This window comes from Chiloscyllium plagiosum, unplaced genomic scaffold, assembly GCF_037043375.1.
Source record: "Chiloscyllium plagiosum isolate Xiang-an unplaced genomic scaffold, Cpla_swu_hap1 HiC_scaffold_36, whole genome shotgun sequence".
In the NCBI taxonomy this organism is placed as follows: domain Eukaryota; kingdom Metazoa; phylum Chordata; class Chondrichthyes; order Orectolobiformes; family Hemiscylliidae; genus Chiloscyllium; species Chiloscyllium plagiosum.
The window spans coordinates 28,866,532-28,891,001 of record NW_028270174.1 but is presented as its reverse complement, the minus strand read 5'-3'; the positions used below and the strand labels follow the sequence as shown (position 1 = coordinate 28,891,001).

Below are 24,470 nucleotides of genomic sequence, written 5' to 3'. Positions count from 1 at the left end.
GGTGAGGTACAGGGAGTGAGGGGGTGGTGAGGTACGGGGAGTGAGGGGGTGGTGAGGTACGGGGAGTGAGGGGGTGGTGAGGTACGGGAGTGAGGGGGTGGTGAGGTACGGGGAGTGAGGGGGTGGTGAGGTACGGGGAGTGAGGAGGGTGGTGAGGTACGGGGAGTGAGGAGGGTGGTGAGGTACGGGGAGTGAGGAGGGTGGTGAGGTACGGGGACTGAGGGAGGTGCGGTGAGGTACAGGGAGTGAGGGGGGCGGTGAGGTACGGGGAGTGAGGGGGGGGGCGGTGAGCTACGGGGAGTGAGGGGGGGCGGGGGCGGTGAGGTGCGGGGAGGCGGTGAGGTGTGGGGAGTGAGGGGGGCGTGAGGTACGGGGAGTGAGGGGGGGGCGGTGAGCTACGGGGAGTGAGGGGGGGCGGGGGCGGTGAGGTGCGGGGAGGCGGTGAGGTACGGGGAGTGAGGGGGGTGGTGAGGTACGGGGAGTGAGGGGGGGCGGTGAGGTACGGGGAGTGAGGGGCGCGGTGAGGTACGGGGAGTGAGGGGGGCGGTGAGGTACGGGGAGTGAGGGGGGGGCGGTGAGGTACGGGGAGTGAGGGGGGGGCGGTGAGGTACAGGAAGAGGGAGAGTGAGGTACAGGGACTGAGGGATGTGCGGTGAGGTACAGGGAGTGAGGGGGGGGCGGTGAGCTACGGGGAGTGAGGGTGGGCGGTGAGGTACGGGGAGTGAGGGGGGGCGGGGGCGGTGAGGTGCGGGGAGGCGGTGAGGTGTGGGGAGTGGGGGGGGCGGTGAGGTACGGGGAGTGAGGGGGGCGGTGAGGTACGGGGAGTGAGGGGGGCGGTGAGGTACGGGGAATGAGGGGTGTGGTGAGGTACGGGGAGTGATGGGGGTGGTGAGGTACGGGGAGTGATGGGGTGATAAGGTACGGGGAGTGAAGGGGGGTGGTGAGGTACAGGAAGAGGGAGAGTGAGGTACAGGGAGTGGGGGACGGTGAGGTACGGGAAGTGAGGGGGGGCGGTGAGGTACGGGGAGTGAGGGGGGGCGGTGAGATGCCGGGAGTGAGGGGGCGGTGAGGTACAGGGAGTGAGGAGGTGGTGAGGTACAGGGAGTGGGGGGGGGGGTGAGGTACAGGGAGTGGGGGGGGTGGTGAGGTACGGGGAGTGGGGGGGGTGGTGAGGTACGGGGAGTGAGGGGGGTGTGAGGTACAGGGAATGAGGGGGTTGGTGAGGTACGGGGAATGAGGGGTGTGGTGAGGTACGGGGAGTGAGGGGGGTGGTGAGGTACGGGGAGTGAGGGGGGTGTGAGGTACAGGGAATGAGGGGGTTGGTGAGGTACGGGGAATGAGGGGTGTGGTGAGGTACGGGGAGTGAGGGGGGTGGTGAGGTACGGGGAGTGATGGGGTGGTAAGGTACGGGGAGTGAGGGGGGTGGTGAGGTACAGGAAGTGAGGGGGGGCGGTGAGGTACGGGGAGTGTAGGGGGCGGTGAGGTACGGGGAGTGAGGGGAGGGCGCGGAGCGAGGGGTGCGGTGAGGTACAGGAAGAGGGAGAATGAGGTACAGGGAGTGGGGGGCGGTGAGGTGCGGGGAGTGAGGGGGGCACGGTGTGATACGGGGAATGGAGGGAGCGTGAGGTACGGGGAGTGAGGGGGTGCGGTGAGGGAGACGGTGAGGAGGGGGGTGAGGTACAGGGAGTGATGGGGCGGTGAGGTACAGGGAGTGATGGGGGGCGGTGAGGTATGGGGAGTGAGAGGTGGTGGTGAGGGGGACGGTGAGGAGGGGGCGGTGAGGGGGACGCTGGGCGGGGCGCGGTGAGGTACGGGGAGTGGGGGGGGCGGTGAGATACAGGGAGTGAGGGGGGCGGTGAGGTGAGGGGAGTGGGGGGGCGGTGAGATACGGGGAGTGGGGGGGGCGGTGAGATACAGGGAGTGAGGGGGGCGGTGAGGTACAAGAAGAGGGAGAGTGAGGTACAGGGAGTGGGGGGGGTGGTGAGGTTCAAGGAGTGGGGGGGGTGGTGAGGTTCGGGGAGTGAGGGGGGTGGTGAGGTTCGGGGAGTGAGGGGGGTGGTGAGGTTCGGGGAGTGAGGGCAATGGTGAGGTACGGGGAGTTGGAGGAGGGCGGGGAGTGAGGGTTGCGGTGAGGTACGGGGAGTGAGGGGGGTGGTGAGGTACGGGGAGTGAGGGGGGGCGGTGAGGTACGGGGAGTGAGGGGGCGCGGTGAGGTACGGGGAGTGAGGGGTGAGGTGAGGGGAGGGCGGTGAGTGAGGGGTGCGGTGAGGTACGGGGAGTGAGGGGGGTGGTGAGGTACAGGAAGAGGGAGAATGAGGTACAGGGAGTGGGGGGCGGTGAGGTGCGGGGAGTGGGGGGGGCGGTGAGGGGGGCACGGTGTGGTACGGGGAATGGAGGGAGCGTGAGGTACGGGGAGTGAGGGGGTGCGGTGAGGGAGACGGTGAGGAGGGGGGTGAGGTACAGGGAGTGATGGGGGCGCGGTGATGTACGGGGAGTGGGGAGGGGTGGTGAGGTGCAGGACGAGGGAGAGTGAGATATGGGGAGTTGGGGGGGGGGCAGGAAGTGAAGTGGGGTGGTGAGGTACAGGGAGTGAGGGGGGTGGTGAGATACAAGAAGAGGGAGAGTGAGGTACAGGGAGTGGGGGGCGGTGAGGTACAGGGAGTGAGAGGGTGGTGAGGTACAGGGAGTGAGGGGGTGGTGAGGTACAGGGAGTGAGGGGGTGGTGAGGTACAGGGAGTGAGAGGGTGGTGAGGTACAGGGAGTGAGGGGGTGGTGAGGTACAGGGAGTGAGGGGGTGGTGAGGTACAGGGAGTGAGGGGGTGGTGAGGTACAGGGAGTGAGAGGGTGGTGAGGTACAGGGAGTGAGGGGGTGGTGAGGTACAGGGAGTGAGGGGGTGGTGAGGTACAGGGAGTGAGGGGGGGGTGAGATACGGGGAGTGGGGGGGGCGGTGAGATACAGGGAGTGAGGGGGGCGGTGAGGTGAGGGGAGTGGGGGGGCGGTGAGATACGGGGAGTGTGGGGGGCGGTGAGGTGAGGGGAGTGCACTGTGTTACGGGGAGTGGGGGGGGGTGAGGTACGGGGATGGGGGGGACAGTGAGGGCGGGCGGTGAGGTGCAGGAAGAGGGAGAGTGAGATATGGGGAGGGGGGGGGCGGTGAAGTATGGGAAGTGAAGGGGGGTGGTGAGGTACAGGGAGTGAGGGGGTGGTGAGGTACAGGGAGTGAGGGGGTGGTGAGGTTCGGGGAGTGAGGGGGGTGGTGAGGTACAAGAAGAGGGAGAGTGAGGTTCAGGGAGTGGGGGGGGTGGTGAGGTTCAGGGAGTGGGGGGGGTGGTGAGGTACGGGGAGTGGGGGGGGGTGGTGAGGTACGGGGAGTGGGGGGGGGTGGTGAGGTACGGGGAGTGGGGGGGGGTGGTGAGGTGCGGGGAGTGGGGGGCGCGGTGAGGTGCGGGGAGTGGGGGGCGCGGTGAGGTGCGGGGAGTGGGGGCGGCGGTGAGGTGCGGGGAGTGAGGTGGGCACGGTGTGGTACGGGGAATGGAGGGAGCGTGAGGTATGGGGAGTGAGGGGGTGCGGTGAGGGAGACGGTGAGGAGGGGGCGGTGAGGTACATGGAGTGGGGGGGCGGTGAGGTACAGGGAGTGAGGGGGGGCGGTGAGGTACAGGGAGTGAGGGGGGGCGGTGAGGTGCGGGGAGTGGGGGGGGCGGTGAGGTACGGGGAGTGAGGGGGGCAGTGAGGGGGGAGGTGAGGTTCGGGGAGTGAGGGGGGCAGTGAGGGGGGGCGGTGAGGTACAGGGAGTGAGGGGAGTGCACTGTGTTACGGGGAGTGGGGGGACGGTGAGGTACGGGGAGTGAGGGGTGCGGTGAGGGGGATGGTGAGGAGGGGGGTGAGCTACAGGGAGTGGGGGGAGCGGTGAGATACGGGGAGTGAGAGGGTGGTGAAATACGGGGAGTGAGGCGGGCGGTGAGATACGGGGAGTGAGGGGGGGTGGTGAGGTACAGGAAGTGAGGGGGGACGGTGAGGTACGGGAAGTGAGAGTGGACGGTGAGGTACGGGAAGTGAGGGGGGGCGGTGAGGTACAGGAAGTGAGGGGGGACGGTGAGGTACGGGGTGTTGGGGGGGGCGGTGAGGTACGGGGTGTTGGGGGGGGCGGTGAGGTACGGGAAGTGAGGGGGGGCGGTGAGGTACGTGGTGTTGGGGGGGCAGTGAGGTACGGGGAGTGACGGGGGGGCGGTGAGGTACGGGGAGTGCGGGGCGGGCGGTGAGGTACGGGGAGTGGGGGGGGGGGCGGTGAGGTACAGGGAGTTGGGGGGGGCGGCGGTGAGGTACGGGGAGTGGGGGGGGGTGGCGGTGAGGTACGGGGAGTGGGGGGGGGTGGCGGTGAGGTACGGGGAGTGGGGGGGGTGGAGGTGAGGTACGGGGATTGGGGGGGGTGGCGGTGAGGTACGGGGAGCGGGGGGGGGTGGCGGTGAGGTACGGGGAGCGGGCGGGGTGGCGGTGAGGTACGGGGAGGGCGCGGTGAGGTACGGGGAGTGGGGTGGGGGGGGCGGTGAGGTACAGGGATTGTGGGGGGGAGGGGCGGTGAAGTACGGGGAGTTAGGGTCCAGAGAATTTGGATCTGGGCACTCACTAGAGAAGTGAAAAAATCTCAGAATACACACAAGAAACCAGAATTGGAGGAACACAGAGTTGTAGAACTGGCAAAAATTAGAATTTAGGATCAAGAATGCTGAGGAATTTTAACATAAAATGTTAGCTTCAGTGGAGGCAGTAGCTGTGTGCAAGCCCAGTTTTGGGCTCGGGTGGGAGGCTTACTTAGAAAGCACTGAAATAGTCACATTTGGAGATTACACAAACACCGCTGAAGTTTCCAGCAGTACTTGGGCTGCAGTACTGCGTATGGAGCAGGGTGTTCGGATGGTGGTAGAATAGGCATTATTGCAGTTGGCAGAATATGAGACTGGAACTCACCATGAAAGAATGCCAGTGTTTTAGAGTTTGATTTAACCCTAGACAGTGTGTAAATATCAGCGCCATCCCCAATTCCTGCTTTTATTCAGTGTTGATTTGTGTGCACTATTGAGGGTTATGGCAGCCTGATGGAAGAGTGGAGTTGAGACTACGGCCAGATCCGTCATGACCTTATTGGGTGACAGAGCAGGTTCAGAGAACTGCATAGCCGACTGTGGGAATCGAGATGTTTTTAGCTGAGGACAGCTAAACTCCCACCAAGTATCAGCTGAATGTGCCTCTGCCATTGCAGACACTCCATGGGTCCACTCAGTTCAATAAAGAGCACCTGGGTAATCCATCTTGAAGAAAAGTTGTGCAGTAAAATTTGTGCCTCCAATGGAATGTGTTTCCACGTCTGATCAGAAATTGGAAGCAATAAAAAAAAATTGAACTTCTCTCTGGGTTGCTTCTTCAATCGAAAACTAGAAGCCTTTTAACGACATATGGAAGTTACTGAAAAAGACAGTTCTGTTGAAGCCATTTGTCTTGCACTCATCAGGACAGTTTGCAAGAATACCAATTTAGGGGGATACTGACCTTTCTGCTACATAAGACGAGAGCGCTGATTGGTTGGCAAGTAAACACTGAAGTATATAACTGTATAAATTTTGGATTACCCCTTAAAATTGGCAATTCTTGCAAATTGTCCTGATGCAAGACAAAAAGGTTCAACAAAATGTGTTTTTTAAAGCAACAGTCAAGTTGCTTAAATGATGAAAATTTTTTTCCTGCATCCACTTGAGCTTTGACAAATATCCAGCAGTAATATTATGGATTTGTCCTTCCGGATGCTTCTATCAACTATTATTTCTATTAATGTCTGTAGTACATTTGCTGACAAATTATTGTTTAATGTCTTGTGACTGGAGCTTTAACATAACAGGAGCATATGTTTGTGTCTCTTTTAAGATTTGGAATCTTGTCATAAGCTTTTCTTTCAACTGCAGCATTATGTTTAGGAGCAGGAGTGTTCTCACGCGTCCAGGGCTGAATTTATTCCTTAATCAAGATGATGAAAACAGATTATCTAATTATTTTCATATTATTGTCAATGGGAACTTGCTGAACTCCAATTGGTACCACATTTCCTGCATTACTGAGGTGATGTGCTACGTTAACAATGAAATACTTCATGCAAGATATTAAGTAAATGTGAATCCTCTTTCTTCCTATTTAGGTATTATTACCAAAGAGGGATCCTGGCCAAGGTGGAAGGGCAGCGCTTGGTCTATCAGTTCAAAGAGATGCCCAAGAACCTCGTAATTATTGATGAAGACAAAACGGATCCTAACGTAGGATCCTATCCATCTGAAATACGAACTGATGCAACTGGTAACTTATCTGAGGTGATGTCTCCATCCTCGGAAAATATCGCCTCTCCCATTGCTTCAAAAATACTGTTGCCTTCGCGAGGAGCGCGGCACCCCGCTCACCAGAGTGTGGTGAAGATGGGGAGGGCCACAACGGTGAAGGTCTCGTCATCTGGTCACGGTGGAGTTTTATCACAGGTGCCTCCAACTTCCCTTCCGGTAGTAACCACAACAGTTCCAAGGTTAGTAGCTCCTGTGCACAAATGCTGTTATTGATGTATATGCAGGTAGCTGCAGGCTGAACCATAAGTGGTACTTTTACATGGTTTTAAAATGATCTTCCCTATCTGTTTAAATCATTTGGATATTATTAAAATTAAGTGTTGTGGAAGGCTGATCCACGTTAATTTTACTACAGATCTATGTCTCTTTAGGCTCCCATTCAAAAGTAGATCATCATTTCAATCTGGAGCTTTGCTCCTGTAGTCTGTCTTTATTTCCTCATTGAATTAATTGCCAACCTGTCTTTCTTTAACGTCTCCCTTCATGTAATCTCTGCTATCCTTACTCCATTCTCTTGAGATTGCTTCTTCCTTGGCCACTGGTTTAGCCATCGATCCCCATCTCTTGCTGCTCCCCATCAGCCTCACTGTCCACTGTCAAAATCATTCCCATCGTTGCTTTGAGCACAGTTAACTCCTGACTTTCCTCAACACCATGAGTCCTGCTTTAACCCCAGTTTGCTGCACTCTCCACATTCACCTTCAACAGGTTAAATAAGCTCATGGACGACCTTGCCACTGATATTTGGACTGTTTGACTGGCTCAGCTCCTCCCAGCAGCCCACACCTAGCCAACATACCTTGCCTGGTCTTAGTTGCCTCCTCTCTTCCTTCATGCCCTCTTCAAGCTCATTGAGCTTTTAAGACCCACTTCCTGGTGTTCCACCGAACAGCTTCCCCCTTCCTGACGTCCCTCTCATCAACCACTCTCCTTTTGAAGCCAATCATCCTACCTCCTCCAAGGGCTATCCCTGATCTTTGGACATCAATCCACCTCCATTCCCAAGCGCCCTTTCCTCTTCGTGCAGACATGGACAATTTACAGTACAGATGGAGGCCATTCAGTCTATTTTTTTTTTGCTGACTGTATAGGAGTTGTGTAGTTTGATTACACTGTAACTGGATTTTGACACTAAGTGTAATACGGTTTACTTTTTGCCTTTCTCACCTATTCAGGCAAACCTCCCCTTCCTTCAGGTGGAAAAATTCCCAGCAACTCTCTGAGTCATAGAATCACCTATTGCTGCTAGCATGGACCTGTTTTGGAAACGGACACTTCCTATCCACTATACCTGACCTCCTCACTTTTTTGATTTGTATGTGGGACATGGGAGTGGCTGGCTAGGCTGGTATTTATTGCCAATCCCCGATTGGGCTGGCGAAGGTTGTAGCAAGCTGCCCTCTCAACTGCCACTGCTCCCGGGACATGGGGAAAGCCACAGTTCTGTTTGGAAAACAGTGACCCAGTGACAGTGAATAGACGGTGATATATTTCTCAGTCAGGGCAGTGAGTGGCTTGTAGAGGAACTTGCAGCTGATGGGGTGTTTCCCTGCATCTGCTGCCCTTGTCCTTCTGGATGGTAGTGATCAGAGATTTGGAACATGCCTTTGGATGAGCCTTAGCGAATTGCTGCAGTGCATCTGGTAGATGGTGCACACCTTAGATGATGCCAATGTGTGTCAGTGATGATAAATCATTTTCTACATCTCAGTTACATCTCTCTCCCGTTTCAGACAAATCCATTTTCCAATCTTCATTCAAAAAGTTCCCCATTCCTGCACGACTGTCATGATTCTCTGCTGTACCTTTTCTCATGTGATCTCATCCTCTCTGTATTGCACTGACCAAAATTCTACTTTCAAAGTCCATGAGCATGCAGTTAGCTCCCAGATCTTTGCCGAGCTCTCCTGCTGCTCTATCCCATGTTTCCAAATGGGTCTCTCTCTCTGCGCCATAACAACGTGCCGTAACACCTTCCTTTGAGGCTGATCCATCATTCCCACCTTGAGCTTCTGCGGTTTTTACCAGGCCAACCAAACTATCCTCGACTGACCTCCCTGTTCCCAATTCAGTGGGGTTTCCACCTTTCCCTCGAGCATGTCTGATCATGCGCAGAGAGTTTCAGCAGTGGGTTACCGTCCCAATATCACATCCCATAATCCTGTTCTTGCTGACCCACATTAGCTCACAGTCCTCTGAGATTTCAGGTTGAAAATGTTCATTTTGCTGCTGAAATGTCTTTCCTTTCTGATCCTTATCTCTGTAATCTCTACTGAACCTATAAATCACCTCTTCCCAACTGTGTGTTCCTCTAAAATCTGGCCCCTTCTGATTCCTCATCAGTAAATTTTCTGCAGAGGCCTTGGCCTCACATTTGAATCTCCTTCAGTCCCAGCACCCGGCCCATATCCCTCCAAACCCTTCCTATTTATATTCCTATCCAGATGACTTTTAAACGTTGTAATTGTACCAGCCTCCACCACTTCCTCTGGCAGCTCATTCCATACATGTACCACCCTCTGCTTGAAAAAGTTGCTCCTTAGGTCCCTTTTAAATCTTTCACTTCTCACCTTAAACCTATGCCTTCTGTTTCTGGACTCACCCATCCCAGGGAAAAGATTTTGTCTATTTATCCTATCCATGCCCCTCATGATTTTATAAACATGAGGGGCATGGATAGGATAAAAGGTCACCCCTCAGCCTCCGGTGCTCCGGGGAAAACAGCCCCAGCCTGTTCAGCCTCTCCCTAGAGCTCAAATCCTCCAACCCTGGCAACCGCCTTGTAAATATTTTCTGAACACTCTATACTGTTAGGAATTCTACTCGCAAGTTTGGAATTAAAGAGACAATCTGGGGGAATATTTTTTGTGTGTCTTGCGGATTCACCTGGGCATACGTTCACTGTGTCTGAGCTGTCTCATTGAGAGAAGAAGGGGATGGCTGATTGCGTAAATGTTTCTATTAATATTAGTTATTAATATATTATTAATAGAATTTAACATTTAGTATATATAGGTGGAGGGCATTGATTGGGTGGTTATAGGAGTGTTTGTGATGTGATGGGAATGTGCCAATCTGGATTGTGTTTCTATTGTGTCAGGATCACAACAATCTGTTCCCAAAATGTTGGGCCTCTTGCCTCTAATAGGCATAGGTTTGAGTCTGACTTGCCACGGAGGTAGGATCATTCAATGCCTGAAATGTGGGAGCAGGCAATTTGGCTCATTGAGCCCATGCTGACCTTCCGAAGAGCATCCCACCCAGACCCATCTCCCTACCTTATAACTCTGCATTTCCCGTGGCTAACCCACCTAGCCTGCACATCCCTGGATACTAAGGAGCAACTTAGCACCGCCGATCCACCTAATCTGCACATCTTTGGACTGTCGGAGGAAACCAGAGCATACGCAGGAAACCCCTGCAGATGTGGGGAGAATGTGCAAACTCCACAGGGTGGAATTGAACCCGGGCCCCTGGCACTGTGAAGCAGCAGTGCTAACCACTGAGCTACTGTGCCGTCACAGGTGTATCATACCGTTTTGAGATGGGAAAGTGTAGACATGTATTGACATTGGAGTGGGTGTAGCTCGACACCTGTGATCTCTCACACTGGGAATAATTGATCTAACACTGAGTAAAGATTGACTGACTGGCTGTTCAGAGTTTAACCAGGGTGAAGCAGCTTTATTCAGTGATTGTAAGTGACCTGATTGGTTCACTGAAACATTCCTCACTTCTGCTTAACCAGAAGCCAAAACATTTAGTGCTTAATGGTTTACACTACATGTGTGCATGGCTTTCTTGCCCCATTATGTGGAAAGTGTGTTATTAGAGATCAAATCTGTTAAAACCCTGCTGTATTTGGTCAAGTAGATACAGATACTGTTGTTATTAAACAGTTCCACTCCACTAAACTGCAATAAGGAAACTTCAGAATGGTGCACAAATGTGCCCGTAATATTTCATTAGCAACTTTACTCCTTGTTAAAACTATACTTTTGCCCAAAATAATTTGGACAGATTTTAGACCAAGTTTCTTAAATGGAATTGCTAAAGCTAAATTAAAAACTGAAATAACCGTGGATGCAGTAAATCAGAAACAGAAGCAGAAGTAGCTGGAAAAGCTCAGCAGGTCTGGCAGCATCTGTGCAGAAAAATCAGAGTTAACGTCTTGGGTCTGGTCATCCTTCCTCAGCGGTGTATCTACATCAAAGTTTTCTCCAATTCTGCCATCTAGTGTTACTATATTGTCACATGCCCAGAGACGCAGGCAAAGGAAGTGGGGGGTGTCTTTTATTCCTGACTTTTTTTAAAAAATGTAACCTGGAAGTAACCAGTTAACCTCAATGTGCTGAGTTCCCAATGTGTACATGTACACAGCGCCCTCATTCAGGTGAGCTGCACACAATCTGGGGCCTCCTCCTTGGATGTTGAAAATGGGGAACTGTTCAGGGGCCACATACTCGTATTCAGGAGATGCAAAGAAAGAAAATTGATCTGGAGATATTACTTATTGAGGTAAGTTTAGCAAAGTGTGCCAAGATGTTTATATTGTATTTTCTACATCTCATTTTGACTTTTAGAAATTTTCACTGACTAGCATTCTGAAAAGCCGGTATCTGTTATTTCAATTCAGGTCATTTTCAAGAGATTATGGTCACAAGTTGTGCCAAATTGCCTGTTTTGTTTAACTGTTCCAGTATAAAATACATAAGAACTCAAGAAATAGGCCTTGCTATTCAACAGGTCATGGCCTGAACTCCTCCTCCACGCCTGCTCCTCAACCCTCCCTTATATCAGGAATCTATCTGTCATCTTGTTTTGTGATGAGCCCGCACAAAACTGGTGCAGAGAATTCCAGACACTCGCGACTCTGGTAGAAGAAATTGCTTTGTACCTCAGTTTTAAATGAGTACCCCTTATTGTGTAATGATGCACCCTGTTCATGATTTCCCCGACTGGTAAAAATGTCTTGTCCCCGCAGCAATTGTATGTCTCAGTAAGCTCCCCCTTCACTCCCCACCATCACCACCACCTCCCCTTCAGTCTGCTTCATAAGGTCTAACTTCTTCAGCTTTCTTTCGATAAGTCAACTTCATCCAGGAATCAGTCAATCTAGTGAAACTCTTTTAAATACCAGTAAAATACCTCCAATACCAATTATATCCTTTGTTAAATACAGAGACTAAAACTGCATACAGTACTCACCAGCACCCAGTACAGTTGTAAAAGGACTTGCTTATTTTTAAACTCCAACCTCCTCTTAATGACAGCCAATATTCCATTTGCTGCCTTAATTATTTGCTACATCTGCACGTGGACTTTGTCTTTCAAGCACAAGAACACACAGGTCCCTTTGCATTGCAATTTTTTTGCAGTCTCTCTCCCTTTAAACAAGGCTCTGCCTTTTGATTCTTTCCACCAAAATACATGATCTGAGCTTTTTATAGATTAAACTGCACCTATCAAGTTTGTGCCCATTCGCTCAAAATCTTCATATCCCGATGCAGATTCCTTATATCCTCACCACAGCATGCCTTCCCATCTGTTTGCATTGTCAGCAAGTTTAAATACGATACACTCTGCCCCCTCGTCCAAGTCATTAGCGTAAACAGTGAATAATTAAGGCTCTAGGTCTGGTCCCTGTGGTACCCCACTAGCTCAGTCTTTCTAACCTGAAAAAGACCCATCAATCCTGACTCTGCCTGCTGTGTGTTTACCAATCCTCAGTCCATGAGAGTACCCCAATACCTAGACGTCCTACCTTGTGCAGTAATGTTTTATATGGCACCTTATGGAACATGTTGTAGAAATCCAAAAACACTTCATCTACTGGTACCCCATCTTCAACCCAGTTTGTCAGATCCTCAAAGAACTGTAGAAAATTTGATTTCCCTTCCACCAACCATATTCGCTCTGTAGAACTGTATTAAGCTTTTCTAAATACACTGCTCTTTCTGCCTTAATAAAGGAATCTAGCATTTTCCCAGCCATCGATGTCAGACTAGCTGGCCTGCAGTTTTCTGTCTCCTTCCACCTTCCCCCTGCTTTATACAGGGACATCACATTAGCAGCTTTCCGATCTGTTGGAACCCTCCTGGGATCCACTGAGGTATGGAATATTTTGACCATTCCCTCCACTAACATTGCAGGCACTTTCTTTAAAACACTGGCCATTAGGTCTGAGTGATCTGTAGAAAGTGAGGACTGCAGCTGCTGGAGATCAGAGTGCGGAGTGTATTGCTGGCAAAGCACAGCAGGTCAGGCAGCATCCGAGGAGCAGAAAAATTGACGTTACAGGCAAAAGCCCTTCATCAGGAAATCTGATGGAGGAAAACTTGTAGACAATGGTGTTTCCAAGTATTGTCTGCTATTGGCCTTCTGGGTGGAATTGCCCGAAAAGTTGATTTTCCTGCTCCTTGATCTGAGTGGCTCGACTGTCCTTTAACTCGTTGGTTTATGAAATATCTTGACCAACCAACCCAACCACCCTGTAGCTCAACATTTCAATTCCCCCTCCCACTCCACCAAGGATATGCAGGTCTTTGGATTCCTCCATCGTCAGACCACAGCGAAACGACGGTTGGAGGAAGAGCGCCTCATCTTCCGGCTAGGAACCCTCCAACCACAAGGGATGAACTCGGATTTCACCAGTTTCCTCATTTCCCCTCCCCCCAGCCTGTCTCAGTCAAATCCATCAAATTCAGCACCGCCTTCCTAACCTGCAATCTTCTTCCCACCCTCTCCGCCCCCACCCCAGTCTGACCTTTCACCCTCACCTTGACCTCTTTCCACCTATCACATTTCCGACGCCCCTCCCCCAAGTCCCTCCTCCCTATCTTTTATCTTAGCCTGCTGGACCAACTTTCCTCATTCCTGAAGAAGGGCTAATGCCCGAAACGTCGATTCTCCTGTTCCCTAGATGCTGCCTGACCTGCTGCGCTTTTCCAGCAACACATTTCCATCTATGAAATATCTTGTCCCTTGTGATAGAGGCTGTTGTTAGATCTTTTCTCCCATTAGCACCTTGTTTAGCTGATAGCTTTGGAATGCTTATAATATACTGGGAAGATGATGCAAAGTATTGGTTTAAATTATCTGCCATTTTTCTGTTCCCCAAATATTAATTTCCGAGTTGTACTCTCCCAGGGTCTTGGACTTGCTTTTGTTATTCCCTGTTTATAGACCCATAGAAGCTCTTTGTTTTTATGTCTTATGCAAGGTTGGAGAAAATATGTAAACGGCTGTTGCCAGGGTTGAAGAGTTTGAGCTATGGGGGGAGGCTGAATAGGCGGGGCTGTTTTCCCTGGAGCGTCGGAGGCTGAGGGTACTTTTCCTTGGGTGGGGGAGTCCAGAACTAGAGGGCATAAATTTAAGGTGGAAGCGGAGAGATTTAAAAAGGACTTATGGGGTAACCTATTCTTACAGATGTGTGTTTAGAATGACCTGTGTAATTGCAGTGTTTAAAAAGCATCTGGATGGATACATGAATAGGAAGGGTTTGGGTTAAATGAAGAGATACAGGTTAAATGCTGGCAAATGGAACTAGGTCAGATTGGGATGACTGATAGGCATGAATGATTTGGACCAAAGGATCTGGTTATGTGCTGTTTGACTCTGTAATTTACTTTTATAGTAAATTTTCTCCCACATTTTAGTCATCTTCTGCTGACTCCTTTACAATTAAAGAATCCTTCAGGCCACCATTTGTTCTCACCACTTTTTGAGCTTCAGCTTTTGATTGAACACTCTCCTTTGCTGCCTTTATTAACCACAAGTGGGTCATCATTCTCAGAGTTCTTTTTAACTGGAATCAGTTTCCAATGAGCACTGTTCTTACATGTCTGCCAATGCTCATTACTGCCTTTTCCCTTTAGTCCGTTTTCCTGGTCCGTTTTAGACAAAATTTTCTTCATAACTCTGTCAGTGTCGATACTTAGGTTGAGGGCACTGCTTTGTGACCTGAATTGCTCTCCCATTGAAACTCTACCATGCAGGGTTGATAACTTGTGACCAAAGTATGAACATTTATATTTTTTTAATGAACCTTTCTTAGGGGCTGCATTTGACAACATCATTTTTCATTAGTAAGCCAGAGTGTTGAATCGGCAAAAGCTTTCCTGTATTTCCTGATCTTCATGGACATTTGACCTGAGCAAGTGAGACAGGAACTGCAGTGGCCAGTGATGTTTGCAGCTGATGGTAGGCATGACGAGAACATGGCTGAGTATCTGGAGAACTGGAGAAAAACACTGGAAGACTGAGCTTTTGAGATCAGTAGACTAACGAGCCAATGCTTGAACATGGTGTATGAGGCTTCGGAAGACCATCCGAGTGAGAGTGTAAAGGTGCGGGTTCCCTCCGGGTGCTCGTTTCCTCCCGCAGTCCAAAGATGAGCAGGTCAGGTGAATTGGCCATGCTGAATTGCTCATAGTGTTAGGTGCATTAGTCAGAGGATAAAGGGTCTGGGTGGGTTACTCTTCGGAGGGTCATTGTGGACATGTTGGGTCGAAGGGCCTGTTTCCACACTGTAGGGAATCTAATCTAAAAAAATCTAATCAAATTATGAATGCAGACTGGGAGAAGATGTGCAGTTGAAAATACCTGGTATCAGTGGTGAAAAACAATAGAAGTATGGAAATGAAAATTAAGCAGTGGAGTAACTGGAAGGAATGAAATGGAATATGGTGTGATAGTATATGATTGCTGGAACTGAAAGCACGAATGTGTAGAGTGGCTGTGAGACCAGACTTGTGATACGATGCAGAAACTTCGGCAACATCAAAACAGGCACATTGAATTGATGCTAATTTGCTGTGGAGACTGATGTATGGACCCTTTACCCTCTGACTAATGGGAGAGGATAAAATTGTGGGAGCATCAAAGAAGGTAGTTGGGAAATCATTGAAATTGTCTGTTGGGCAGTGAGCTGGGACACAAGGTGAGGTGGGACCTATTACAAAAAAACAGAGAGGATTGAAACCAGGTAGAACAAGGGAGATTTAAACACCGCAGAATGGAAGAAAAATGGGAACCTTACCGAAGGAAATGATAAGGATGGTCAAACAGCCAAAAGGGTGTTGCAGGAGGGGTTCAGATTTTATGGAGCTTATTGGTACAAACGTGATTATCAAGTTCATGTCACTAACATTCTGAAGTTACGTTCCAGTCCAAGATGGTGTTTTCTGTCATTTTGCCTTGTCCTTTTTGTGATCATGACGTGAGGGGAATAGACAGGCTGGTGATTAGTAAGTGCGAATGCCCTGGAAAATGCAACTCAGTCGTGAGCATTACGCACAGAGCCCTAGTCAGAGAAGTGTGCTGGCTAGAATGCCAACCCTGAGGTTCTTAGAATCTCTACAGTGTGGAAACAGGCCATTTGGCCCAACAAGTCCACTCTAACCCACCCAGACCCATCCCCTTACCCTAAATCTGTAACCCTGCATTTCCCATGACTAATGCACCGAACCTCCACATCCATCAATATTATGGGCAATTTAGCATGGCTAGTGCACCTGACCTGCACATCTTTGGATTCTGAGAGGAAACCAGAGCACGTGGAGGAAACCCATGCATACACTCGGAGAATGTGCAAACTCCACACAGTCGTCCAAATGTAATAATCCAACCTGGATCTCTGGCGCTGTGAGGCAGCAGTGCTGAGTGCACAAGGCGTATCTGCAGGTTAGAATCTGGCCACAATCTTCTCCAACATCAGGAAAGGTTAACGCAACATCAGCTGAAGTAGGATTCATTTTGGCTACCAACAATGGAAAGGGATGGTATTCACAAGTGCTGAGTGGAATCAGGTGCCCTGTGGGAACTCATTACCTGTGGGTATACTGTTAAAGAGAACTGGACCCTCAAAATCTCTTGACCATCATGAATTAGCAGTGTGTTTACATCAATTCTACCCTGTGTGAGGTATTTTGGGAATCATCAGTTCCTTCTAATTTAAACACTAACTGTACCAACAATCCAAATAGATTAAACCACCATGACACAACCTTCCTTTCAGTAAGGATATTTCTTCATAAGGAAATGTTTAAGACAAGATAAAAGAAAATTGACTTATTCAATTTTGCAAATGTCTACAAGAGCCTTAACTGCTTTTTAATTAGTACTGCCTTCTGGTGTTAAACAGTCTGGAGAAACATACTCAACTTTGCATATCCACCTGAGACCAGTAGGAAGGCCTAACATGAATCACAATTTCTTTTTCCTTGCATCTAGCTGAACTTTTAAGCACAAACTTCACTTTCCATAACCATAGCTGAAGATCAAAATGTTTATTCAAATACACTCCCAACATCATGTCATTGCCTGGAGAAATCCTGCCAGACCTAGAATGGTTGTAGAAACTGAAAGAACTGTGGATACTGTAAATCAGAAACAAAAACAGAAGTTGCTGGAAAAGCTCAGCAGGTCTGGCAGCATCTGTGCAGAGAAATCAAAGTTAACGCTTTGGGTCTGTTGACCCTTCCTGACAACTGATGGTAGCTCAGAAAATGGTGGTTTATATGCAGAGGGAAGGGGTAAGGAGAAACGACACGTTGGGATTGAGCCCAAAGAGGGAGAAGAACAGTTGGACAGATAAAGGAGTCAGTAATGACCTGGCTGTTAGTGGATCATTTGTTCTAGCAATAACTGAGCATGATTCTAGAAGGTCAAGGTGAAATAGAAACCTGGAATGAAACAGGGAAAGGAAAGGAAAACTATGTAAATATTGGGTTTTATGGTGAAATCTGTAAAATCTAGTCCTTGTTGAAGCTACGGTCAATAAAACTCAGACTGTGATCATACCAAAATACGCCAGTTTTTGTGTATTGCATGCTATCCTGAGGAAATCCTTCTTGCTTTGACTCCTTTGGTGATGTACAAGTGGAATGCATGATTACTGCCAGCAGATTGAGCACAGAGTTAATTATCAGCAACAGCTGCTTTTGGTGGACCGGGGGGGGGGGGTGGCTGGTTATGTAATTCAGTAAAAATAACATTTTGTTGTGTCCACAGTTATTTTGCAGATTACACTGTTTAAATTCCGACTCTAAACAGCATTTGCAATTTCACTCAGGCTTTGAGTCAAACCTGGATTTACAGAAACTTGTTTCCAATTATTGCTAGAAGCAGTAGTATTAGGAATGCTCTGCACCTAGTTTACTTAAATGGTGTTACAGAAAGCATTCTGTAAACATTGGCGCTGAAAGGTTTTGAGAAAGCTGTAAATGAGATTATCAAATGATTTCAGAATCCCATTTTTATCGACTTGTTGGGGGGGTGAAGGAGTTTAGATTATCATTTGCGCTCCATGACACTGAAGGCTGTGTATGCTTCCGTTATCAAAATATTGGCAGTGATTTCTTAAAAAATAGAAAAATCATGCATTGTTGGTGTTGGCAAATGCTAAAAATACCTTTTTAAACGTTTTGTTCCCATTTCTTTGGCAGCAGCAGAGCTGTTCGTGTTGCAATGCAGGTGCCTGTTGTCATGACCTCTTCCGGCCAGAAGTTTTCAACGGTGGCTGTTCAGTCAATGAACCCAGTTTCAACTGTAATAACCAGCACAAACACAACCGTCTCTACTCCAAAGGTTCTTATCCAAACTATCCCTACAATGGTGCCTGCTACTACAGTAGAGAATGGAGACAAAATCACTATCCAGCCAGCAAAAATCATCACCATCCCCGCCACTCAGATCACCCAGTGTCACTTACAGACAAAGTCGGGCTTGGCTACAACTGGGAGTATTAACATCGTTGGAGCACAGGCAGCTATTCGGGCTCTTTCTCCTATGTCAATAGCAGGAGGGACACCTGTAATGAGACTAGCGGTGCCTGCCCAGCAGTCTACAGGCCAGAACCCTGCTCGAGTTATTACTGCTGTCTTAAAAGGGGCAGAGGTCAAGCCAGAAAGCACAGCTACAAAGGTGGGAGCAGATCTTCATAATCTGCCTGTGATAAAGGAAGAGCGTTCAGTGGAAGGTAGCAAGACTGTGACTCGCTGGGTGGTTGTCAGTGCACCCTCAGCTATTGCCCTCCCATTAACAATGAAAACAGAGGCAGAAGCCACAGTGACTGGGGAGAAATAATGGTACAGCCGTTAGGAGATGAAAGATTGTCTCAAGACTTTGAGGAATGTTTGTTTCCAGCAGGTGTCAAACTTTTTTCTCCCATCCCATTCTTCATTGTGGGATTTGAGCCACATCATCAAATGCTGACGAAGAAACTGAATAGGAACAAATGAAATTTCAATGAATTCATTTGCAATTAAATGCATAATGATCTAAAAGAAGGGACCACATGTTTCACTACGTTTTCCATCTACACTACAGAATTCTGGAAACACTAATATCTTGATGACTGGTTTGGAATGTTTCTCTGAAAATTGCATAAGCTTTAAAGCACCAGTGCTGTCAAGAATTTGTGACCTGCTCCTAACAGACAACTTCATTGTAAGGTCCTGGCTATGCATTGTACTGGAGGTCTTGAGCTGAAATGTGATCCTATTGAGACTGTTCAAAAAATTACAGTCACTGATGTTTTGGGCAGAAGACCATTGTCTTTCTAACATAACCTTCCAATCTCATCCAGTTTTGTATTATAAATATAAAACTAATAAACCTGACTTTTGAGTAGTAACTCATTCATCCATTTTAAGAGCACTATTTATCATTCTTTAATTTAAAGCTCTCTAACTTCTTTTTCCCTTGACGTTTTATATAGTACCCCGTTTCTTCAATCCCCTTTGGGTAGGGATTTTCCATATCCAGGAGTTGGCTGTACAGCTCTTTCCTTAAAACTAATTTTAATTTTAAGAAATTTAATTTTGAAAAATGCTGATATTAAACTTTCACTTGCAAAATGGTTCATGTTTCTGTTGCAGAATCATGATGTAATTGAAACTGCTGACAGACAGTCAGCATGTGGCTTGCCAGAACCTTGCAATTCTGAAGTTTGTTAAATTGGTTCCTTGCAAGCAAGTTGCTCGGTCTTTTGAATTAAATGCTGCATATCATATTTCAGATGCATATCAACCTTTGCTTAAATAACACTGTGCACAGTACTTTTATTTCTACTGGTGCTAAGTGAATTCTCTTATTTAAAAAAACTGTATAGAATGTGAAGGATTAAGTTGAAATAGAAGTTACTGCTTTTATTTTGAGAGAGAGAGAGGGGTATGATGTATTTGTAGGATTTGTATAATTACAGTTAGTGAGCAATGTTAATCGACAGCTTGAGTTTTTCCATTTAAAAAAATAAGCTATGTGTAAGAACTAGCTTTTTTGTTTAAAGCTCTTTTTAATCTTACAAAAAACACAGTATTGTTATGGAGTAACATGTTATTTTATGGTAGTTAGAGCCATCCAGATACATGGTTTGTGGTCAAGTGACAGACCTTTTGGTTATAACCTTTTTTCTTAAAATAATGCCTGTGTCACTTTGCCTTGGTGTACGTATAAACATTTCGTTTTCTTTCAACACCACAAGGTCATGTTCAGTCTAGCTTTGTGCAATGAGCAGTTTTTTTTTTCAGGTAGTTCTAAACCTGCTGACTTCAGTTAAAGAGGAAGTCTTGCCATCAGGACCCAACATTTTATTTTAAGTAGTTGTTACAAGGAATCATAATTCACATCCTTTTGTTCCATCAACTTTTATAATCATTTTTTGTTTACACAATGAAGAACAACTTTTTTGTTTGGTAGGGGATTTATGATACTGGTTAGATCAGGTATTGAACCTGCCCATGAAGACAGAGGTACCATTAGGGGCTGGAGCATTTTTGGATTAACATTCAGTCACTGCTATTCAGCTCTGACATGGTAACTAACTCCCTTGGATCCTGGATTTCATCAGTACTCACTGTTCAATAGAATTCAAATCTGAAACTAATGGACCAAAACTAGATGTTGAACCCTCCACACCCACCTGCTTTTTAAAACTGGATTCTGGTATTGAACCTCCCTCCTTAATGGGGGGGGAGATTACCAGTGTTCTGACTGAAAATGTTTGTACAGTTTCAACATTTGAAGTATATTCTATTTTGTTGTACTCTTGTTTCAAAGTGTATTCAAGTAGATTTTACCAAAATATAAGTGAATCCTGTTTTGATTGTGCTTTGGTAAAGAAATACAAAAGTAAATCTAATGTCTACGGAGCTTCTTTAAAGCTAATTTTAAAAGATGAAAAGGGTTTTGTAACTTGGATATCCCTAACATAGCAAGCTACAAATGCACCTTCCTCACTTTCACACATTTCTTAGGAATGCAAAATTGAAATAAACTTGGATTTGAAAAAAATGAGTTTGCCACAGAAATTGAGTGGAAGAAGTTTGATGTTTTTCCCAAAGTTACAGTGGTGTGGTTCATGGCGGTTTAAACTGTCACATTGGACATAAAACATTGAAATATTTAAATTTGGAGACATTGTTCCGAAGGAGTTCCCATGAAAACTGCACTGAGTGACAATTTATAGCTTTGCTTGCCAGAAGTGCTTTCCTTAAAGTGTAGTACATTTACCAAATACAGATGGCTGCCTTTTTATAACAACCGTTCACATTCACAAAAACACTTACATAATACTGACTTATTTCCTGTAAGCTTAAAGGACGTTAGTGAACCAGATGGATTTTCCTGACAATCGATTCATGATCATTAGACTCTTAATTTGACTTTTTAATTGAATTCAGATTCCATATCGGTTGTGGTGGGATTTGAACTCTGGTCCCTGAAACATTGTCTGGGTTTCTGGATTAACAGTCCTGTGGTAATACCACAAGGCCATTGCCTTGCCCAATGTCACTGTTGATGTTTTCTCTAGGGGATAGAACAGATGTAGGAGGCGATGTTTTAAAAGTAGCTCTTTTGTGACATGAAAATAAGTTTTGTGTTGTTGGACCCCTCTGCTTCAGCGTGTTATTAGAGGAAAGCCAAAAGGTTCTCTGGTGGATGAGAATGTGGATGATTCATGGTCCTACTTTTGCTTCTATTGCACATCTTTGTACAAGGGAAAACTGCTGAAAACCAGTCTTCAATCACAGATCAAAATGGTAGGAAGAGTGATTGATTCCACAACAGCTGTCCTTGTAGAGAGTGAGCTGTAATAAAATTGGGTTTGCAAGCATTGTCAGCCACTTAGTAACATGGGAGGCAGAAGAGCAGTTATTGTCACCTGCCCTATAGGAACTCAGACTGTTGACTTTGTTGGGATATTGTGGGGCTGTTCACTTCGCACAATATCAGTACTTGAAGTAAGTATCTACCTCACATCCAATTGACCAGTTGCCCATTAAAACTCTGGTACTATATTCCAGATCCTAATCACTTGCTACAATGTTTCTTTATGTGCCTGTTGGTTTTTGACCATTCCACTGACTGAAGTTTCTCTCTCTAGGTTGTCTTGAACACCAATTGGAAGTCGGTTTCTTCCAGTTATCCGTGTTAACTAAGTTCCCTCATTCTTGGAAATGAACTTGATCCTTTTCTACACCTCCATAAACCTTCACTAAGAAACCCAAAGCTAGATGCAACACTCCAGTTGAGGCTAAAAAAATTTGATAACTTCTGTACATCTCTTAAAAGTCCTTGGGTCCCCTATGCCTTTTGAGCTGGTTAATCAACCTTTCCAGCCACCTTCAACAATTATGCCTCATTCCTGGAGCCCTTTAGAACTACATGGTTACTCTTTTCCCCTGTCAAACCATATCACTTCAGATTTCTCTGCTTCAGTTTCATCTACTAATTATAGAATCCCTAAAACATAGAAGCAGGTTGTTTGGACCATTGAAATTGCACTGACTCTCTGAAAGTTTCCTACAGTTAATCCTCCCACAGTCCAAAAATACAGGTTAGGTGGAAACCAGAGCACCCAGAGGAAACCCACACAAGTGCAAGGGAAATGTGCAAACTCCACAATTGCTAGAGTGGAATCAAACCTAGGTCCCTGGTGCGGTAGCATTGTTATTCACTAAGCAACCACTGACCCATTCCACCAATCTATGTCCTCTTCACAAATATTAAACTGTGTGCAGAGCATGGAAAATGTAAAAGTATAGGTCTTTCATATAAAAATCAGGAAAAGCAGTGACTGCTGAGGAACATTCAGCCAAGTTTGTATTTATGCTGGTTTTGTTTCATGGACTCCAGTTTTATTGGCATATTTACTGTATGGCACTTCAAGACTTTTCAAAGTCCTTGTCTACTTGGTTACCCCATTAAACCATTTATTAAAATCAAAGAAACCTAATTCAACATAATTTGCCTTAAGCAAATCTGCACTGGTTTTCTCATCACAGGTGTGAAGTTTTTTTTAAAAATTGACTGGTCTGTAGGTGCTAATATTCTCCAATATGTGGCACTATTCCCATGTAAGCAAGATTAAAAAGTGAAAAGAGCAGATATACTGGCTATGATAAATCACCAGGATGACAGTTAAGAATCGCCAGCTTGTCTAATACCGGTCAATTGTTTACTTCCTATTGCTGCATGCACTATATTAACTTTATTATATAGGGACCAGTGCAAGGGAAGCCTTTCACCAAGATCCTGTACGCATTTAATGTACATACATCCTTCAAGGAGATTGAGAAAAAAAAGGTTCACTGTACAGATAACAGATCTGAAGGCATTGTTTTGTGAAAGTAAAAAAAGTCAATATTCCCTAGAATTTAGAAAGATCGTAAGTAAACAAACAGGAAAACGAGGTTTGACAGGGCAAATTGTCATAATAGCAAATGAGGACTATAACTCTTCAGTAGGAGCAAATTACTGCAAATACTGGAATCTGTACTTAAAGCATCCAAGGGAAGAGAAACCGAACAGTCTAGATAGCTCTTCAGAGCTACCTGCTGCAATTTCCAGTGTTTTGTTATAAAATCTTAAGGCTTTCTGACAGTGCTGAAGGTATTTTGTTGAGTATAAGACATTAGGTAAGATTCTAAATTCCATTGGAAACAAGGGATTTGTAAATAATGAAGTTGGAGTAGATCAGTTATCATCTCTTTGGAATAATGAGACAGACAAGGAGCAAAATGAGCTTTTCTGCTTATGTTTGGAGCTTAGGACTGTCCTCTGATTTAGGGATAGATAAATGGCTGTGTGGAGTTTTTTTAATATTAAACTTCCTGCTCAACTATCATCAGCTGAAAACAGATCAGGCATGAACTGGAGCAACCAAAGATGCTTCAGCCATTGGAGGACCCTGTATCAAAACTGGAGATGGAATACACAAACATTAACTCATTCATTCATTTTAGTTGCCTGGCCTTTCAAGCACTTGCAACATTTTAAGCAGCTTTCAGTTTTTTGTTAGTTCATTGACCAAAAATGGAAGAAATACATTGAGACCGTGTCCATAGTCATTTGCATAGTCAGGTAGGGTATCACCACTTTTTAAAAAAAACGCATGAAAATCGATTGCTGATGGGATGGGAAAGTTGCTGGCTAAACCAGTATTCATTGTCCAAACCCAATTGTGTTAAATTTGAAATTGTTTTGTCAAATCTCTAAAATCCTCCCTGGAACAGTGTCGGGTGCCAAGATTAGAGTGGGAGTGGAGGGGAGAAAAATTAAAATCATTGGAAGCTGAATCACACTTTGAACACATCGTTCTAATCAACAGAAGGTGAGGAAATAAATCATAAGCATTTGCAAAATGTAAACAAGATCTTATCAGATGTCCTCCCTACAGTTTTTGTGAAATATTCTACTGGTTGGCAATTGAAGGATGTAATGCTTAGGTTTCTGATCTGTATAACTCTTGGGAGAAACACTGCAAGTGAATGGAATTAATGGTATATATAATACCTCAATTTGCTAAAATCCTATAGAAATTTCATGTGTCAATAAGATTTCAGAATTAAGAACATGTAAACTACTACAGTAGTGTTTAATCTTCAATGATGAGATTTGCTTGATGTTAAATTACTCCCATTGAAATGCCACATCACAAATATGAACCTAAAAGACACCTCCAATAACAAAGGACAATGTACTTCATTTACACTATTGGACAAGATAAAAAAAACTCTTTAACCTTACCATTCATGCCTTTGACCTTCTCTCAGCTGTAATAAAAGTTATTACCCTTCTAGTAAC

General features: G+C 46.5%; 1 protein-coding gene across 6 annotated transcripts in view; it reads left to right on the top strand.

Moving 5' to 3' along the window:
- Positions 1-20,518, top strand: part of LOC122539349 (ETS-related transcription factor Elf-2) — a 190,340-nt gene extending 169,822 nt beyond the window's left edge. For 5 of the 6 annotated variants that reach the window (XM_087980054.1, XM_043674095.2, XM_043674093.2 and 2 more), the window contains 2 exons: positions 6,185-6,559; positions 17,828-20,518. In XM_087980054.1, coding sequence (XP_087836180.1) covers positions 6,185-6,559; positions 17,828-18,467 — 1,015 coding nt within the window. In that variant the 3' untranslated portion in view covers positions 18,468-20,518. The remainder of the gene's footprint in view (positions 1-6,184; positions 6,560-17,827) is intronic. The other variant, XM_043674094.2, reaches the window with a different exon arrangement.
- The last annotated feature ends 3,952 nt before the right edge of the window (positions 20,519-24,470 follow it).